The sequence below is a fragment of the Trachypithecus francoisi genome, unplaced genomic scaffold (assembly GCF_009764315.1).
Source record: "Trachypithecus francoisi isolate TF-2019V2 unplaced genomic scaffold, Tfra_2.0 Contig01440, whole genome shotgun sequence".
In the NCBI taxonomy this organism is placed as follows: Eukaryota; Metazoa; Chordata; class Mammalia; order Primates; family Cercopithecidae; genus Trachypithecus; species Trachypithecus francoisi.
Window position 1 is genome coordinate 7265699 of NW_022681431.1, and position 21469 is coordinate 7287167.

A 21469-nucleotide genomic window follows, 5' to 3' on the forward strand; every position below is an offset into this window, starting at 1 on the left:
AAATTTAGCACTGTTCAGTTTCCCTTTGTTACATTTGGGATTGTGAACACATATGTGACAGTTCTAGAGGGGATCTTTCCTTTAGTTAGAAATTGATTTTTTAAAAAATGAATAAAACCTTTTAGTGTCATTGTATGTGTGTTATTTTAATTAGGTCAAAATAAAATGGGCCAGGTAAGATGGCTCATGCCTGTAATCCCAGCGCTTTGGGAAGCTGAGGCAGGTGGATCATTGAGCTCAGGAGTCAGAGACCAACCTGGGCAATATGGCAAAAACCCGTCTCTATAAAAAAACAAAAACAAAAATTGGCCAAGTAGGGTGGCATGTGCCTGTAGTCCCAGCTCTTCAGGAGGCTGAGGTAGGAGGACTGCTTCGACCCATGTTAGGGCCACTGTACTACCAGCCTGGGCGACAGGGAGAATGTCTCTAAAAATAAGATAAAATAAAAATAAAATGGGACCTTGTTTTGGGGAAAGCAAAGTAGTTTAAAAGATAAATGAGGAGGCCGGGCGCGGTGGCTCAAGCCTGTAATCCCAGCACTTTGGGAGGCCGAGACGGGCGGATCACGAGGTCAGGAGATCGAGACCATCCTAGCTAACACGGTGAAACCCTGTCTCTACTAAAAAATACAAAAAACTAGCTGGGCGAGGTGGCGGGCGCCTGTAGTCCCAGCTACTCGGGAGGCTGAGGCAGGAGAATGGCGTAAACCCGGGAGGCGGAGCTTGCAGTGAGCTGAGATCCGGCCACTGCACTCCAGCCTGGGCGACAGAGCGAGACTCCGTCTCAAAAAAAAAAAAAAAAAAAAAAAGATAAATGAGGAAATACATGAAAAGCACGTTAAATAGTTCTTGGCACCTGGTATGTGCTCGCAAGTTGTTAGCGTCCGCAAAATATTGCTTGTGTATTACTGATAAGCGTTGTGTGTTTCTTCTCTACTTGAAATTCTAGAGCTGTGTTTTAGAAATCAAAGTCAAACTTGATACGCATTTTTGGTAGTTTGTCTCTGTTCTCTCTCACTGGATTTGTTTGTTTTCTGCTTCTGCGCTGCATATATTTGGTAAATTTGTTCTTGACTTCTCACTCAGAATTTACAAGGATTTGCTTGGCCTGGAAGACGGATACTTGGCTTTGGTTAAGAATCTTCCTCACTGATATGATCATCTATCAGGTAGAGTATTACACATATTTTAGGTACCTGTGTCTGTACAGGATGGCTATGGTGGCAAACCAGCTTTCCCTTGCAGAATGTGTCATGTTCCCTCTTGGGCTAGTCTACTGCCTGCTGACACCTGTTCTGTCTTCAATGGCTGAGGGGGTATGGTCCATTTTCCTTTCAAAATAACTCTGGGCCGGGTGCCGTGGCTCACGCCTGTAATCCCAGCACTTTGGGAGGTCGAGGTGGGAGGATTGCTTGAGCCCAGGAGTTCAAGACAAGCCCTGGCAGCATAGTGAGACCCTGTCTCTACAAAATAAAAAACTTAGCCAAGTGTGGTGGCATGTGCCTATAGTTCCAGCTACTCAGGAGGCTGAGGCGGGAGGATCACTTGAGCCCAGGAAGTCAAGACTGCAGTGAGCCATGATAGCACCACTGCACTCTGGCCTGGGTGACAGTGAGACCTTATATCAAAAACAAAACGCAACAAACACTTCAAAATGACAAGCCTGTACCTTCTGTGTTACTTTTGGTATATCCAGTCACACCTCTCTGTAAAAGTAAGATGTTTACTTTTCAGTATAAGAGGATTACTTCTCACCCTCCTTCTCTCTCTGCTGGTGGAGTCTGCCTGGCTGTACTGTTCTCCAGCATCTTAGACCTAGAACCGAGAGAGTTGATAATTCACCAATGAGGTGTTGTTGGAATGGGCAGGTTGCTGCTTCTATCCTTCATAAAGGAGAAGTGGTGCTTGTAGTAAAATATTTCTAAAGAAGTGTTATATCCAAAATGTGCTGGGTCAGAGGGCTTGGTTATTTTCTTTAGTCTTAAGACCTAAGACCAGAAAGACGAATCTTCATCCTTATAAAGTACCGCCATAAAGAACTCTCACCTGGCTTTAATTAAGTTGATTTGATTCTATTGCCAAGTCTCCATTTCTTCCTCAGATGATGGAACCAAGCTACCATCTTTGTATAGTTGCTTGCTCGTTGCTTCATGAACTCTATAAGGGCATTTAAAAAATTTTTTTTTTAATGGCGATGTTTTTCCCCTCCTTTCTATTTTTTCTTTCTTAGGGTCAATATAAAAAGGCGATAGCCAGCCTGCATCACTTAGCAGCTCTCCAGGGATCCATTTCTCAGCCACAGATCACAGGGCAGGGGACCCTGGAGCATCAGAGGGCACTCATCCAGCTGGCAACGTGCCACTTTGCACTAGGGGAGTACAGAGTGAGTACTGCACACATGCCGGCCGCAGGTGCACGAGGCCACCTGGGCTTTCTCCTTTCCTAGCGTGGCTTTTCATTCAGTGCACGTTTGTTTCAATTTGGTCTTTCTGCCTAGACGTATTACTTAATCTGCTAGTGAACATCACAATGATTTTGTTTTACTTAATTTTCTGTTTACTGCAGCTTCCCTGAAATAAGGCATCAGTACTTTTAAAGTTTCTTGTTCATTGTTCCATTTGTTGGAGGATTTTTCTTTTTATTATTTTTCTTTTTATTATTATTACACTCTTGCCTGTTCCATTGTACTTGGAAAAACAAGGCCATTATTAAGTGGGAGATGGAGGATTTATATTTAGCTTACTCAAATCTCAGATTCTCTCTTTAAATGGTAATAACATGCCAGGCGCGGTGGCTCATACCTATAATCCCAGACTTTGGGAGGCTGAGGCTGGCAGATCACCTGAGGTCAGGAGTTCGAGACCAGCCTGGCCCACATGGTGAAACCCCATCTCTATTAAAATACAAAAATGAGTTGGGTGTAGTGGCGGGCACCTGTAATCCCAACTACTTGGGAGGCTGAGGCAGGAGAATCACTTGAACCTGGGAGGCAGAGGTTGCAGTGAGCCAAGATTGCACCACTGCACTCCAGCCTGGGCGACAGAGTGAGACTCTGTGTCAAAAATAAATAAATAAAATAAACGGTGATAACACCTGATAGGGATATTGTAGAAGCAGATTTATAAATGAGTGTGTTTCCTCCAGGAGGTTTTGAGCCCTTCCTACTACAGGGTGGTGACTGTGTGTTTATCTTTGGACTCGCATGACACCTACCACAGTACAATAAGTGTTTGAATTCAATTAAAATGATAACCATGTTGTTGTTGTGTATTCAAGGACTGTATAAACTCAAGGCCAGAGCATAACACAACAAACTGATTTCTTCTCACCACTCTGTATGTTGTTCATCACTTTGTGATTATAAACCCTAAATTTTTTGTAACTTGAACTCTGAAATATGATTATTAATTTGTCCTGGTGATCTTTAGAAAGGAACAGTTGGAGAATGTGTAGAGCATTCAAAATTGAAAATGCTTTTCCACCATTATTTATATAATTATCCATCAGTGACTTAACTCTAAGTTTTAATTAATTCCTTTTAAGAACTTAAAAGGCAGCACATATTTACACCGACATGCGTATCTCACGTAGAATTAGCTATACCGTGTACTACTTCATTGTAGTAGGCAATATAAACTACTAAACAAGACAGACTCGTCTAGATTAAACAAGACAGACTCATTCCCTTTGAGGGCTTAGTTCCATCCTCTGAGTATATCACTATTAGACCTATGGGCAATGTTGGACTTACCTGATTCCTGCTTTCCCGTCTTTAGCCCAGACTCAGTATGTCCAGATGGAAGTGTCCTTAGTTCTCTGGCTGTCTTAGTCTGCTTGGGTTGCTATAACCAAATACCAAAAAGTGGGAGGCTTGTAAACAATAGGAGTTTATTTCTCATAGTTCTGGAGGCTGGGAAGTGCAAGGTCAAAGTGTCAGCAGATTCAGTGTCTGGTGAGGTCCCGTTTCCTCGTTCATAGAAGGGACAAGAGTGCACTCTAGAGTCTCTCTGATAAGGGCACAAATCCCATTCATGAGGGTTTTGCTCTCATCTACTCACCTCCCAAAGGCTCTCCCTCCTGATGCCCTCACATTGGGAGTTAGGTCTCAACTTACAAATTTTGGTGGGAACATAGACATTCAGACCATAGTACTGGCCCTTAGACACAAAACTTTAAAGTCTTGGTGGACTCCTACTCTAGCATATCCTTTTGATTCTTCCAGTGTGATACTAATCTCTTTGCTATATTACCTTGTATTTCTATTGTCACCACCCAAATCCATTTTTGGAAAAAATCCTTTTTCCAACCCTATAAGATTACGGTCATTGCTTTCTAAAATACTGCTTTCATCATTCCACTTAATTGAAGTATTGGCTTTCTTGGTGCTCATTGTTGAACCTGATGTTGGCTGGGGAGTAGAAGCAGGGGGTGGGGAATATGAGATCCCTTCATTCAGGGCCATATGGTTTGAGTTAGGGAAAAAAGTGTGTTTGTATAAGACAATGAAAAAATCAAATATTAGTTGGTAGTCCTCAGTCATAGGCACAATAGACGTTCGGGGAAGGGCATTTTCTTTGTTGGATCCAAAGAGTCAAGGAAAGATTTATAGAAAAGATTGGCTGGAGATGGGCATCGAAGGATGGCAGCTCATAGCTCTGGAGTACGAGTCCTGGCCAGCTCTGTGACATTGGCAGGTTACCTTACCCGGGCCTGTCCAACTCCAGAGTTCAAGTTTTCAACTACCAGGCTGCCCATCTCTCTAAACTAGAGCTTCACAACCCTGTGGGCATAGGTGGGTTCTAGAGGTGCCAGTATATGGATCCTGCAGCCTTTGGGGCAGTCAGCCATGACCTAGGGCTGCTGGGGCCACCCAAGGTCAATTGCTGAGCAGCCACACACAAATTACTTTCAGGGTGTGCCACAACATGAAAAGGGTTGGGAAGCATGGGTTTAAATCCCCGCTTCTGGGAGTTCAACAGTGAGAACACATGGATACAGGAAGGGGAACATCACACAATGGGGCCTGTCAGGGGGTCGGGGGCAAGGAGAGGGGGAGCATTAGGACAAATACCTAATACATGCAGGACTTAAAACCTAGATGACGGGTTGATAGGTGCAGCAAACCACCAAGACACATATATACGTAACAAATCTGCATGTTCGGCACATGTATCCCAGAACTTAAAGTTTAAAAAAATTACCCAGAGACCCAGAGATGTCTCTGGCCTTTTGCATAAAACAAAACAAAACAAAACAGAAAAAGCTCCACTTCCTCCTCTGGAAAATAGAGAACAAAAGGGTTTGCTTGACACAGATAAAAGGCTCATTGCATGGAATCTGATTGTTGTTAGGAGAATTTGAGTAGATAGAGGGGGAACGGTGATGCGGACTGTCTGGATCAAGGCCAGCCTGCACAGAGGCACCTCGAGGCTCCTCTGCACCAGCACTGCATCCAGTGCTGCATCCACTGCGTCCAGTGTCTCATCTCTGTCCTAGACCAAACCTCTGGCCCTCAAGTGAATCACCTGAACCCATACATAGCCCTTCCCCATATCTTTCTCTCCTGCTTGAAAAGCCTCTTTTCTGCATTCCAAATCCTCTATTTAAGGCTTAGGTCAAGATAATCTTCCTGCCTGAAGCTTTTCCTGCTGGTTTCTCCTGTGTGTATTTTCTCCTGCATTTTAACTTATGCTCTCTATCATACCCCTTAGACCTCTGCTACATGTTTTCTTTGTTAGTTTTTCTATGCAGTGAGTTTTTCTATCTTTCAGGCAGGGACATCTTTCTTTTGGCTGCTGCTGTGCTGTTGAACACCTCAGTACTTAATGCTTGGTTAATCTTTAAGTTTTGTTTTTTAATAGCAAAGAATGGGTTATTGTTCCCTTAAAGGTCTAGTACATAGATTTGAGTCTTATTGTTTACTCTTTCTGTACTGACTGTTGAGCAGTGGTAATGATCACATAAAGAGGCAGAAATACAGACCTCCATGGACACATTGCCTGATTGTATGCTGCAAATATTTTGGTCCTTTGTTTATTTGATTTCAGTTTGGAAAGCTTCAAGTTAGTTCCTTTTTGGTCTTTTCCGCTTTAGATGACATGTGAAAAAGTCCTTGATCTGATGTGCTACATGGTACTACCCATTCAAGATGGAGGCAAATCCCAGGAGGAACCCTCAAAAGTAAAGCCCAAATTCAGAAAAGGTACAGTGACATGTTTTATTATTATTTTGTAAAAATAGCTTTAGAAAGCCAGGCACGGTGGCTCACACTTGTAATCTCAGCTATTCAGAAGTCGAGGCGGGAGGATAGCTTGAGTCCAGGAGTTTGAGACCAGCCTGGGCAATGTAGTGAGACCCCAACTCTTAAAAAATTTAAAAAGAAAAGAAAAATAGTTTTAGGACCCAAGGCTGAATAATGTTTTACAGTTCCTAATGAGATAATACTGCTGCAGGGCTTGCCAAATTGTATAAAAAGTTAATCCCTTTCCAAGTGTTTCCTTGGCTCTGATTTCATGAGCAGCTGTAAATGTCTTTCTTCCAAAGCTCTCTTCACTTCCTGAGTTTGCTATCTCTTTGACAAATTTCAGTGAACTCTTTTTCCTATCTTTACAATTCTAGAAAAATGTGTAGATGATTAATGAGGAGGTATCTGTCAGCATATCCCTCTGAAACCACTGAGCTTCAGCTCAAGCTTCATGTTGCTTGAAAAATGAAACGTACAACTGATCTAAGTTTGTTAGAAAAAGATTCATAAATTAAACTTGAAGAAAAAGTTGGAAAAAGATACATAAATTAAACCTGAAGAAAATAGATGACAGGAAAGAATAATGCTAAGAGCAGAAATCAATGAAATAGAGAACATTAATAAAACTAGAAGTTGTCTTTGAAAAATATTATAAAATTGATAACCCCCTAACAAGATCGATCAGGAGGAAGGTGAACATAAATTACCAATATCAGAAATGAAAAAGGGAATGTCACTACAAATCCTACTGCAATCAAAAGGACAGTAAAAGAATACATTATGAAAAACTTTATGCCAATAAATTCAACAACTTAGATGAAATGAAAAAGTTTCTTAAACACAATTTACCAACATTGACACAAAAAAGAAATAGAAAATCAGAATGTTCTGCCAGGAACGGTGGCTCATGCCTGTAATCCCAGCATTTTGGGAAGCCAAGGAGGGCAGATCATTTGAGCTTAGAAGTTTGAGACCAGTGTGGGCAACATGGTGAAACCCCATCTCTACTAAAAATATAAAAATTAGCCGGAGGTGGTGGTACACACCTGTAGTCTCAGCTACTCAGGAGGCTGAGGTAGGAGAAGCATTTGAACCTGAGAGGCAGAGGTTGCAGTGAGCCAAAATCACACCGCTGCACTCTAGTCTGGGCAACACAACCAGACTCTGGAAAAAAAGAAAGAAAGAAAGAAAATAAATAAATCAGAATGTTCCCTTAGCTATTAAAGAAATTAAATTTGTTATCAAAAACCTTCCACAAAGAATTCAGGTTCAAATGGCTTCACTGGTGAATTCTATCAAGAATTTAGGAAGAAACAGTGCCAATTCTATACAAACTCTTATCAGAAAATAGAGGAAGAGTCCCAACTCATTTTTAAAGGCTGACACAATAACCCTGATAGTAAAACCAAACAAGAATATCACAAGAGAAGAACTTGAAAGGCCAGTGTCCACCATGAACTATAATAGGTGTCAAATCCTTAAGAAAATATTAGCAAACTGAATACAGCAATATAGAAGGACAGTCTATTATGACCAAGTATACTAGGAATGCATAGGCGTTTGAACATGCAGAAATCAGCGGCCGGGCGCGGTGGCGCATGCCTGTAATCACAGCACGCTGGGAGGCCGAGGCGGGAGGATCACGAGGTCAGGAGATCAAGACCATCCTGGCTAATGTGGTGGAACCCCATCTCTACTAAGAAATACAAAAAAGTAGACAGGCAGGGTGGCAGGCGCCTGTAATCTCAGCTACTCTGGGGGCTGAGGCACGGGAATCGCTTGAATCCGGGAGGCGGAGGTTGCAGTGAGCTGAGATTGTGCCACTACACTCCAGCCTGGGCTACAGAGCGAGACTCTGTCTTAAAGAAAAACAAAATCAAAAACAAACAAACAAAAAATCAGTGTAATTCACTCCATGGGCAGATAGAAGGAGAAAAATCATGACTGTCTTAATAGATGCATACAGAATTCAATATCAGTTCAGGATAACAAAAATCTTAGCAAACTAGGAATAGAAGGAAACTATTTTTTAACATCAAACTTAACTATGAAATATTGAATGCTTTCCCCCACTAAGATTAGAAACAATACAAGGATGTCTGCCCTCACCACTTCTGTTCAATAATCTGGAGATTCTAGGCAGTACAGCAGGCAGGAAAAGTGAATAAAGGCATAAAGATTTGACAAATACGACTACCTTTATTCACAGTTACATATTTTGGCCAGGCATGGTGGCTGATGCCTGTAATCCCAGCACTTTAAGAGGCTGAGGCAGGAGGATTGCTTGAGCCCAAGAGCCCAAACCAGCGTGGGCAACAAAGTGAGATCCCATCTCTAAAAAAATTTAAAAATCAGGCGGACTTAGTGGTGTGAACCTGTAGTTCCAGCTACTCTAGAGGCTGAGGCAGGAGGATCGCTTGAGCTCAGGAGGTCAAGGCTGTGGTGAGCTATGATTTTGTCACTGCACTACAGCCTGGGCGACAGAGAAAGATTTCCCTGTCTCAAAAAACAAAAACAAAAAAACCCAACACAGTTACATATTTGGCTGTGTAGAAAACTTGAGGGAATCTCCACAAATTCCCAAGGCTGGGCACAGTGGCTCACACCTCTAATCCCAACACTTTGGGAGGCCAAGGCAGGTGGACCACTTGAGGCTAGGAGTTTGAGACAAGCCTGGCCAACATGGTGAAACCCCATTTCTACTAAGAACACAAAAATAAGCCAGGTGTAGTGGCACACGCCTTTAATCCCAATTACTCAGGAGGTTGAGGTGGGAGAATCACTTGAATCTGGGAGGCGGAGGTTTCAGTGAGCCAAGATTGCGCCACTGCACTCCAGCCTACGCGACAGTGAGAGCCTGTCTCAAAAAAAAAAAAAAAGTTCCAGGACATTTTAGTGTATAAAAAATCAATTCAATTTGTATGCTATTAATAAGCAATTACAAAATGAATTTTTAAAGATACTGTTTCTAATAGCATCATAAAAACATAAAATACTTAGAGGTAAATTTAATGGAAGATATGCAAAACCTCCACTTTGAATATCACAAAATATTTCTGAGAAAAATGAAAGATTTTTGAAAATGGACAGATCGTGTTTCCAGATCAGAAGATTCAATATTATATTATGGTGCCATTTCTCCCCAAATGTATCTGTAGATTCAATGCAAAATTACGGTAGACTTTATGGTTTTTGGAAGTTTTTTGCTAGAAGTTCACAAAGTGATTCTAAAATGTAAGTGGAAATATTATATAATCTAGAATAGTCAAAAGTTTTAAAAAAGACACAACTAAGTGACTTATACTACATAATAAAAAAACTTAATATAGAAGCATAATAATCAAGGCAGAGTTGACAAAATATTGATGTAAGAATGGAGAATCCAGAAATAGACCTGCATAGATTTGATCAAATGATTTTCAATGAAGGCATCAAAGTAATTCAATAGGAAAAGGAAAGATTTTCAACCAGTGGTGCTGGAGCAGATTACTTTGTGTATGTTTGAAGTTTTCTACAACAAATTGTTTAAAAAAAAAAAATCTAGCCCAGACTTCTTCAAAAATTAAGTATTTCTGCAGAACAGAAAGTTTCTGGTTGAAACTCATGACCCTGTAGATGAAGACTCACAGCTTGAGAAACACTAAGGTGTACAACTAGGAGGCAAGGTATATAATTAGGTAACGACATGTTCAACTTGGTAATGCTAAGTTAGTTTCCAGAGTGGTTGCATGACTTTATATACCTTCCAGAAACTGATTAGGTGGATAAGACTGACCTAGCTGACTTCAAGACTTATTTTAAAGCTTTAGTAATTACGATAGGGTAGTAATGGCACAGGAATTGACCAGTGGAACAGCATAGAAAACTGAGAAATAGATGACATTAAAATTCAGTGGGGGAAGAATGAATTTATTCAGTAAGTGGTACTAGAACAATTTTTTATTCAAATGTAAAAAACGACAATAAAAAAATGAGATCCCCTCCTTCACACTACATAGACATCCTGTAAATTTTAAGGTTGAAATGTGACAGCAGAAACTCCAAAACTTCTAAACTTTTAGAAGAAAATTTAAAAATAGATTAGTACATTTGATCACATTAAAATTAAAACACCAACAAAGGCTATTACAATCAAAGTGAAAAGATAAGCCATAGATTGCCAGAAAATTGTCTATCACACAAAATCAACAAAAACTTAGTATCCAGAGTTTTGAAAGAGCTCCTCCAGACCAATAGGAAGCAATTACCCAATCCCCATAGAAAAATAGGCAAAGGATAGGAACAACAGATTCAGAGGAGCAGACATCCACATGGCCAAAAACTATTTGGAAAGATTCTCAACATTTTGTCATATGGGCAATTCTGAATAAAACAATAAGCTACCATTTCACACACAGCAGAATGCAAAAATTGAAGAGGCAATGACTGTTAGGATGTGAAGGAACACAGTGCCATGTGCTTCTGGGAGAGGTGGAAAGTCATGCAACCATTCTGGAAACCAACTTCACATAACCAAGCTGAACATCTCATTACCTAATTATTAAACGTACCTCACCTCCTAGTTGTATACCTTAGATTAGTGTTTTTCAAGCTATGAGTCTTCATTTACTGGGTCATGAGTTTCAACCAGAAATTTTCTTTTTTAATGAGATAGAATTTAATAATATTTTTAAAAGACATCTCAGATAAGAAGAGAGACTATTATTTCATGCACCTTTTGTTTTGGATATATCACATTATGTAAGTATGTGTGTAAAGGGCCCCATGTGAAAAAATATATTTATTTATTGCTATCTTGCCTCTGAGCAGAGAAAAATAACAGACATAAAGAACACAGACCAAAAAGGAAAGATCGGGATCTTGCTTTGAAAGCTGTCACTTAAAGTGATTTCCACAAATGTGTGAGAATATGTAAGAATATATATTTATCATTGTAATAGTGAAAAATTGGAAATGTCAATATCCACTGTAAAAAGAATGGATGCATCAATTACAGTATATGTAGACAACAGAATACTATTATAACACTGAAAATGAATGAACTGGAGCTACATGTATTGATATTGATCACTTAATAAATCTGAACGAACCACATGAAGTTGAGTAAAAAAAGCAATTTGCAGAAGGATACATACAAAATGACACCATTTATACAGTAGACCGAAAGCACGCAGAACAATCCATTGTTGCCTATGTGTGTAACAGTCATAGGAATGACAACCACTGCCTTCAGAATTATGGCTACTTCTGGGATGGAAGAGAATGGGATCAGAGAAGGATACACAATAGGCTTTAACTGATTTTGTGATTATTCATGTTAGAAATGTTTAAAATTAAAATATTAACATTTCTTGAAGCTGAGTGGTGAGCACACCAGTGTTTATCAAATTCTCTGTATATAATTTGCTGTATATTTGAAATGTTTTCTCATAAAAGGTATTTAACCAAGTTTAGGAAAGAATATTGATAAATGAAATCTAGAGAGCATCAAAAGCCAGTTTCACCATCACAAAGTATAATTGTGTTTCAACTATATTTGAAATCGTGTGACTGTTGCATATTCTTTGTTTTTGTTTTATTATTATTATTTAAAGAAAGCACCTTAAACAGTTGCTTTTCAAAACTGTTTTCTTTGATCATAACATGCATTAACCTAACACTGTGGACTTCTGTTAGGTTCGGATCTGAAGCTCCTGCCATGTACCAGCAAAGCTATCATGCCATACTGCCTGCATTTAATGTTAGCCTGTTTTAAGGTAAGCTCAAAGTTGATTAGCTTGAAAAAAATTTCATTTCAAATATTATTCTCATGACTTGAGAACTTGAGAACCTTGTTAAGGATTGTTATTTTAGTACTTTCAAGAGCAGCCCAAACAGTTAGAAAAGCACATGGGCTAGTAATTAACAAGTCTTTATTAAATAATGACTGTGCTAGGCAAAGAGAAGTCAGAAGTTCTCCCCGTCCTCGAAAAGTGTAATAGTAGGACAGATATGCAAATAACCTTGACTGTTGTAGTGTTTGGTAAATATTTTATCAATATAAATACATTAGCTACAAAGAAAGGGAATACAAATTGTGGTTGGGTCCACGGAGGGATGATGAGTTTGTCATTGTAAAGATGTGCTAGATGAAGCATGTTAGGCGTAGAGGTAAACACCAGTAACAGCCCAACAGCTGAGAAAGTTCCAGGACTTGAAAGAACACCAAGGCCCTTGGCTGCAGGTAGATACAGCACAGCTTTAGAGCAGGGAGGCTTCATTGTTTGTAGAACGTTTGTCGGCCAGAGAGTAAAACATTGGGACTCCACTTCAGTGCAGTAACTCCCAAACTTAACTCATCATCCATATCACTTAGGGCAACAAAAATAATTTAAAGTGTGATTTTATGCATAACCGCTCATTTGAAACAAAAACTCTTGTGACCATTTCTCTAGTTCACACTTCTGCTTACTTCCTTGTGGCTCATCGCCTTTCCTTCTCCCCAATCCCATGTTCTCTGCAAAGAGTTGTCTCCTAGATGGCCTCTTGCCCACCTTCTGCTCCCATCTGCTCCCCTTCAAAGAAATCTCCAGATTTATTTCTCCGTTACACAGGATCAATCAAAGTTCTCTACCCCTGATTCCCATATGCAAAAGCTTCAGGCCCACCCATGTCTGACTCCCATCTACACACACTGCCAGCAGCTGTGCACAGCCCAGAGGGAGCCCGAGGCTTCGTTGGTTAGAATCCACCTTCCTTAGAAGGCAGCTGTGATGTTTACCAGCCATTTCGTTTTGCCTTTGTTTCCTTCTTACTCTAACGACCTTTATCACACATTTGCATCTACAGCATGTTTTTGGAAAGTGATGTTTGGTATATTTCAGATGACCCTGTGACTTCCCTTTCCTTCTATCTTGTATAAATCTTTGTCTTGCAGCTTAGAGCTTTCACAGACAACAGAGACGACATGGCACTGGGGCATGTGATTGTGCTCCTTCAGCAGGAGTGGCCACGGGGCGAGAATCTGTTCCTGAAAGCTGTCAATAAGATTTGCCAACAAGGAAATTTCCAATATGAGAATTTTTTCAATTACGTTACAAGTATCCTTTTTTCTTGTTTAAGCATAACACATTCTGATTTTCTTTAGAATGAATACATGATACAAAAAGAATGAACCATTCTGCATAGAAATAATGATTTTTACTATTTTGCAGTGAAGAGAAGGAATGGGGATTAAAACCGGGGCTGTGGCAGTTGATCTTGTGAAAGTCGTAAAGACATGATTCAAGGAATTGGGAATCTTACCACCCTCTTCCATTTTCCACTGCTAGCTGACTTCTCAGAAGGTACCCAAAATGCCTCCAGTAATAGCCTACAGGTTGCTGATAGGTCCAGCCTGCCTGGTTTAGCCATGGAATATAATACTAATAGTTCCTCTTCTTCCATCTATCAAAAGAATGCCTCCTGTGGCCTCTGGGGACAGTGGCTGTGCCCTCCAATCACTTGTTAGGGCACCCTGCCATAACTGTCTTACCTACCAATGAGTACCCACCAGAGATGCTGCACAGCATAGTAGCTGCTTCTGACATTAGGTAATGCGTTTATTTCACAGTTTATTAGGGAAAGACCTTTGAATTAAAGGTTAGTTATCAATTTGGGTGTTTTTACTTCATTGCTTATCTTATTACATTATTTCTGAATCACAAGGAATATAAATGATATTCTTGTTCAGGTGCTCAGGGCAATAGTTTTTATTTTGATTTTGTTTTTTTAGAGTCAGGGTCTTGCTGTGTCACCCAGGCTGGAGTGTAGTGGTGTGATCGTAGCTCACTGCAGTCTCAAACTCTTGGGCTCAAGAGACCCTCCTGCCTCAGCCTTCTGAGTAGCTAGGACTGCAGGTGTGCACTGCCATGCCAGGCCAAAGTAATAGTTTTTAACCTTTTTTGGGACAGATATCTTTTGAGAATCTGATGAAAGTTACATAATTTTTCACTAGAAAAATGCGTACATGAATGTCATCGACGTATTGCATAACATTTGGGTGACTCGCAGAAGCTTCCTCCTCTGATGCATCTAAAGATCCTTGCACCCCAGCTATGAAGAAGTAATCAGTTGATTTTTATGAATTTTATGTTCTCTAACACCAAACAGTCCTCCCTACTCTCACCACCTCTTTCATTTCTTATTAAGAAAACAAAAAGATTTTGCTCTTGTGATCATGTAGTATTAATTATCATCGATATGGAAAACACGTTGCCCTTGTGCTCTTTAGTCTGGCACATCTCCTGCCAAGAGTTATCTGTGCGAGGGAGCTTGGTGGGTATAAGAATGAGGTTTTGGAATCAGACAGATCTGGGTTCAAATAGAGAGTCTGCAGTTAGTGGGGTGGCAATGGGAACGTTACTCAACTGCCGAGACCCCATTTCCTCATCAGAGAGAACTGGCACCTGTTTTTACCTGTGGTTAACCTGAATCTGGCCTGCAGATATTGATATGCTGGAGGAATTTGCCTACTTGAGAACTCAGGAAGGTGGGAAAATTCATCTGGAATTACTACCCAATCAAGGAATGCTGATCAAGTAAGCATGCTCTCTTTTGCTCTTCCATGCTCAGTGCTCACCTTTTGTGTCTCTGTATGAAGTATTTGTAAATGTCTATACCTATCAAAACTTTAATACAAAGGACTTTGAACCTGGTCTCTGTTTTGACAGTCAGTTTGATTCTGGGTTATCTTTTGAAAAACTCGCATTTCCTTAACTACATTTCTTAAAACACTTTGCTTAAATTGGGGTATTTTTGTCACATTTGCAACTTTTTCACTGGACAAAAGTCTCATTCATGATATCTTTTCCTTTCAAAAATTTATAGGGTGATTCTATAAGTTTCTGATTAGTCACAGAGTACCTTTAATTAAGAACAGCTGTGTGGCCAGGCGTGGTGGCTCACACCTGTAATCTCAGCACTTTTGGAGGCCAAGGCGGGCAGATCACCTAAGGCCAGGAGTTCAGGACCAGCCTGGCCAACATGGTGAAACCCCGTCTCTACTAAAAATACAAAAAAAAAAAAAATTATCCGGGTGTGGCGGTGGGCGCCTATAATCCCAGCTACTTGGGAGGCTGAGGCAGGAGAACTGCTTGAACTCAGGGGCCGGAGGCTGCAGTGAGCCAAGGTCGCGCCATTGCACTCCAGCCTGGGCGACAAGAGCGAAACTCCATCTCAAAAAAAAAAAAAAAAAAAACAAAAAAACAGCTGTGCTTAATTAAAATTGTGCTGGGTTAGAAAAATAGGAAAAACTACAGACTTTTTATTTATAAACTACCTATGAAGCCCTCCTATGCAGTCCTCATTACTTACACAACACAAAGTATTAATAGCCAGGTGTAGTCCCTCTAAGAACACACCTGTCCCAAGAAATGATGGTGGGAGTGGTCGGTCTCCACCATACTCCCCTGAACCCACAAGATGTTACTAAAATTCCAGGTTGGCCGAGATGAAAATGCCAAATTAGTGACCATTTATGATTTTTAAATAGCTCATAAATCTTGCTTCTCTCCTTCAATCCTCATTGTAGTTTCGGTAATATATCCTCTCTGCTGTAAATGCCACGTGTAGTTTTATTTTCATACTTCCTCCTTTGCTTCCTGCACATTCAGTGTGTCTGTAAGTCAGTGTTAGAGTTTCTGCAAGAGACTGAATCCTGAATGAGAAGAAAGTACTGCTAAAACTAAAAACATTTTTCTTTTTCCCTCAGTTATGGAATAAACTGGTTTTCAGTTGTTGAAAGCAAAACTCCACATCTTGTTCTATCTTGATAGTCTTAGAAATGCCAAGGGAAAGAAGTAAGAAATGTTCATTTTAGATTGCTGTAACCTCAGTAATTTGCTGTATAGCAAACATTTCTTTTTATGTCTAGCAAGAGTAGGGTCTTGTGGAATCCATTCTCAAGAATGGAAAGATTAAGTGGTTTTTTTTCCCCTTCCTGTTATAAGTGTTATTAAATTATAAACTTTTAAAATAAAAGAACAATGCTCTTTTTAAAAATATGCAAGACCTTTCGGCATTGGGTTGCTTAAGCAGGATGGACAAGGACTGGCATCTTCCCATCCCCATTTACTTTGCTAAGATGGTGAATCGAAACTATGGGAAGAATAACCCTGTTGTTCAAAATATTCTTAACAGTGTTTGGGGATAAAGATTACCTTTGGATACGGAAGCCCAGGTAACCCCTTTTGTATTGTGATTTGTTTTCTAGACTTTGAAACTGGATATACAAATACAGCCTGAATCAAGCTTTTTAGTTAATTCCCATCAGCAGTCACCATACGAGTTAATACAGAGACAGCCAGAGTGGAACTGAAGTCTGTGTACGTAGGATTAAACCTACGGATGATGATCACTTTACCTAGATAATGCGTAACTACTAGTGCAGGTGTGAGAGACGGATTGTCAAAAAATCAACAGTTGAACCTCAGACTTCATTGTACTGAACCTTTCTTCTTTTACCAGTTTTTACTGAGCTGAAGAGTGACAGAAGTCCATGTGGACAAACCCTAGGATGAGGAATGAGAGCAAGGGAGTGTTGGGTACCAGCTAGTATCACAGGGAAGAGTGTTTGGAGCTGTTTGTGTAAAGGATACCCATCATGCACTTCTAACTAGTGAGGGATAACTCCAGGCTCTGCCACCGTGATCAGTATGACTGTTAATTTCTTCTAACTTTCTACAGAAGACAAGCCTCTTAGGAAGGCTGCAGTTTCATCAGTTTGGAAGCAGGAATAGGGATTATTCCGTAGTGATCTGACCGTTTAGGGATTTGCCCAGAGTCTTCACTGTGTGAATCTCAAGGTTAATTACTTATGCCTAAATTAACATGGTAGAAAGCACAATGGTTAAGGCAGAGAGCTCTTCCTAACTGAGGAATGGTTGGACTCTTCATTAAACAATCTAAATTCCTTTTCCCTTTGGGTTCCAAACAAGTTCTCTGAAGCCATTACAGACCTTTTGGGTGGTCCCTCCAGATGAGTGGCAGAGATGTTGTGAGCAGTGTACACTTCTCCCCGGGGGTAAGGCTGTGAGTCTGCCCTAGCTGTGGCATCTGGGATGCAAGCAGGTACAGTACCAACACTGAAGGCACCCGGTGCTTCACTCGAAGGAGGGAGAAGCTCTTAATCTGTTATACAGACCTTTTGCTCTTAAGTATTTTAAAATAGAGAAATGTTTCTGTGCTGATAAATGCAGTATCTTAGTTGTATTAGAGTGGATTACAATGGAAAACAATGTCCTACTTATACTCTGAATAGGGTGGATAATAATGTTCTATGAGGTGATCACCAGCTAATATACTAAATCTTTGTTGTTACAGAATTCTGCACAGCCATGGGTCCCGGACTCTTATTTTCCCCCATCTATTCTCAATACGTTTTTGAAATTCAAATTCACCCTTTTTTTTTAAATCAAAAACATTGCCAGACCATTTAGTCCTCTTGGAAGGGCCTCTCCGGTGGGGCTTCAATCCTGTTAAAGATGGTTACCAGACATCACCAGGTTGAATGCTGGGACTGTTGTACCGTGAGAAGAGTGGAATAAAGAGGCTGGCTTTGAAAATGTGTCTTCTCAAAGGCTGCCCCTACTCCCTGTTGCCATTCAGCTGCATTCCATCGTCCTCTTCCTCACTGGTCGCTTTTTTACCACATCCAAAGGGGGCTGAGCTCTGGGACCAGGAACTGAGACGCCTCTGGACACGCACCAGCAGCAGCGGGTGCAGTGAGGGCTGGCTAGCTTCTCCCCAGTCTCCTTAAACACCCAGCCACGGCCAGGGGCTTGTTGAGGTTAACGAGTTTCTGTTTAGTCTGCTTCCAGTCTTGTGTATTTTCTCTGGAGTGTTGTTTTTGCAGTGCAGGGTGAGTCGGTGTGGGTGTTTGAATGCTGCTGTTTGCTGTTTTTTAAAGGCCTTCTAGCCCTCCCATGGGGTTGCTGCAGCAGGAATTCTTACCTGTGCTTCAGCCCAGCATACAGACTGCTGACAGGTACCAAGTGGAATAAACGCCCGCTCATAGTGTGCTGTTTGTCAACATGTTCACTGCCCATGGTTCTCAGCTCTTTGTTCCTCAGTGCTCTTTTTCATGCTTTCTTTATTTTTTAATTTGTTCTGCATTTTGGCAAACCATCTGGTTGTAATATTGTAACATTTCTTATTTTTTTCCATAAGTTGCCAGTGTGTTTGTGTTCGATTTAAAAATCATTATGGATCTAGAAAAAAAATGAAAGCTATTTAAAACTGTATTCAATTACGTGCACATTAGCTTAGGTGCACTATGATTCTCTTTTGATAAAACGTTAAGGCTTTTGGTCATATACATTTAAGGATGCTGACATTTATTTTAAGTACATTTTTACTTGTGGCTATTCATACGAGTGACCAGTCATTATGGTCATATTACAATTAGTTGCCTGGTATCTAAATAGGCACTAATGTGGTTTTTTTCCTGCTACTGATGTTTTTTGAGACCTTACCTTTCTGAATTGAAAATATTTGATAGGCTAAAATGCCACATTTATTAGCTGGTTTATCCTATTCTTAAACCACAGAAGCTTACTCACTCTCTTTTTCATCCAAACTTACCAGAGTGATAGTGGCTCTAATAGAAATATAATTGAATTGTGCCACTCTTTATATATAGAGAGAATACAACTGGACCCTGATCAGCAGAATGTAGCATTTAGTTATATTTTTAGTGGTATTAAAAGCAGGGTTTATTAGCCAGGCCTGGTGGCATGTGCCTGTAATCCCAGCTACTTGGGAGGCTGAGGCACAAGAATTGCTTGAACCCAGGAGGCAGAGGTTGCAGTGAGCTGAGATCATGTCACTATACTTCAGCCTGGGTGACAGAGCAAGACGCCATCTAAAAAAAAAAGGAGGGTGTACCCTTTAGCTAACCGTCTGCAAATGCCAGTAACCTCCACATGGTCAGAGGGTCAGCCCCAATTTGAGGCTGCGGCCTGGGACCCAGACGAGCAGTATCTCAGGGCAGCATAAAATGGTTTGCATCTGTCCCAGTGGGACCTCACTGACGCTATGTCCTAACTACTGAGCTACCCACCCAGACCTGATGAGAGACAGTCACAAAGAACTGCGCATTAACCCCACGACCCTGCTGTTTTCCTCTGTAGTTCTTTAAAACATCCACGGGCATTAGAAGGTTCTGTAATAGCTTTACTTATCTAACAAAGCTGGATTTTTTTATTCATCTGTCATTTTACAACTTGGTGACTCCTGTTGTCCATATTTGATATGATAATTAATACAAGTTTTTAAAAACAGAAACATTTTAGAGTAATTTCAACACTTTTATCTTGCCCAGGACATAAAAAGTCTTCAGTTTCAATCCTTATAACTTTGTGTGAGGGAAATTAGCAGCAGGGTGGGAAACAGAGGTGACTTTTATTTGTCTGAGTCGACCAAATTGCTGAACTAGTAAGGTACAACTCCCTTCCTCTTAACTGAGCTGACTGATTTTTGCTAGATTTTTCTTTTCCTTTCTTCATTTTGTTTCTTCTGTTTTCTAGGATTTCATGTGTGATTTCTTTTTCTAAAGCACAACTTTTGGGGCGTAGAGACCTTTTTTGCCTGTGTCCCCACCACCCCTTCCACACACGTGCAGGTCTCCCCTGAGCACCCGGACAGCATAGGACCACGCAGTCCACTGCCTCTGCCCCTCAGAGATTCTGCCTCTCTCTCCCGACCTGTGCCACATTCTCATGTCAGGACCCCAGTTCCCCCTGCGTTTTCTCCAACATATGAGAGTCTAGGTGGGCACGGCATTTAGAGGAGCTGCCCTGTTCTGGTGTCCTGGGGAGAGAGATGTGCCCGTGACCCAGCTATGCAGGAGCCCTGAACCTTTCTGGGAGCACCAGCTGCGGGGACCATGGTGGGAGCTTACTTGGGTGATTGGCTCATTCAGGTCTCCCTCCTCCTTGCTGCTGCCTCTGGAGGGTCTGCTGGCCTGGCTGGACACGAGCTCTTTGTAGCCAGTATGGACTGGACCCATTTGGCCCTAAGTAACTGAAGTGTGTACTAGTCAGCAGTAGGGATGCATAACACCAGAGTTTCATTGATTCAAAGGCAAAGCAGGTGGCATTTCAGTGAACAGTTAAATGTTTGAAATAACCTTTTATAGAGTGGGAAAGATGTCTGTCTAGTTTTAAGTCTTTCTGAAAAGGAATGGGCTGGAATGTTTGGTTGGTTGCAGCTATTCTTGTGTTCTTTTTAAAATATCTTAACTTATACTTAGATATGGGGCAGGCTTTATTCCTACCCAAGTAGCAGCAATCAGTGATGCTGGTGCTAACCCCTGGTCTTTGTCTGTTTCCCTATTGCTGACCTCAGGCACCACACGGTAACTCGAGGCATCACCAAAGGCGTGAAGGAGGACTTTCGCCTGGCCATGGAGCGCCAGGTCTCCCGCTGTGGAGAGAATCTGATGGTAGTTCTGCACAGATTCTGCATTAACGAGAAGATCTTGCTCCTTCAGACTCTGACCTGAGTGGAGACCTTTCCACCAGACACAGCTCAGGACTGTGTCATTTTAGGAGAAGACACCCGGCAGTGATTGACGTGGCACGCAGCCGTGGTCATTGTTGCTGTTACAAAGAAGAAAACCAGCTGAGTTCTAACTCCTTGGTTGCTTAAAAGTAGTTCCCAAGAGTCTGAGAAGTTCTCTCTATTTTTAAGAGTCATTTTTTGTAATTTTTGTAAAACAAAGACCCAATCTGTTTTGTAAATAAAAATCATCCTAAAATTTGAAGTTTTTAAAAATTTCTTTTGATTCTTATGAGTTTTTGAACAGGGGTGCATTTTTCTTCTTTTCTAAGCATATAGCAAGGGGGAAAACCCAGCATAATTGAAGTGAGTAATGAATTTTACTAATACAGATACTTAAAAGACATATGTCTTCCATGATCTTAAGATTTTATTTTTCATAGTTAGGCTTTGGTCAGTATTACATGTCAACATAATATTAGACGTTTTCATTCAGGTGGTCTATTTTTCAGAAACAAGGTCTCGCTCTACACCCAGGTTAGAGTGCAATGGCACGATCCTAACTCACTGCAGCCTCAAACTCCTGGCCTCAAGCAATCCTCCTGCCTCAGCCTCCCAAGTAGCTGGGACTACAGGCATACACCACCATGCCCAGCCATTTGTTTTTAATTTTATGTAGAGACGGGGTCTCACCATGTTACCCAGGCTG

At 40.9% G+C, this 21469-nt stretch overlaps 1 protein-coding gene across 9 annotated transcripts in view; it reads left to right on the plus strand.

The window, feature by feature from the left end:
- INTS10 (integrator complex subunit 10) overlaps window positions 1-21025 on the plus strand; it is a 35675-nt gene extending 14650 nt beyond the window's left edge. For 5 of the 9 annotated variants that reach the window (XM_033227026.1, XM_033227067.1, XM_033227083.1 and 2 more), the window contains 8 exons: window positions 1086-1168; window positions 2230-2382; window positions 6093-6201; window positions 11920-11999; window positions 13160-13322; window positions 14708-14801; window positions 18170-18247; window positions 20608-21025. In XM_033227026.1, coding sequence (XP_033082917.1) covers window positions 1086-1168; window positions 2230-2382; window positions 6093-6201; window positions 11920-11999; window positions 13160-13322; window positions 14708-14801; window positions 18170-18247; window positions 20608-20764 — 917 coding nt within the window. In that variant the 3' untranslated portion in view covers window positions 20765-21025. The other 4 variants (XM_033227087.1, XM_033227041.1, XM_033227049.1 and 1 more) reach the window with 2 other exon arrangements.
- Window positions 21026-21469: the final 444 nt, after the last annotated feature.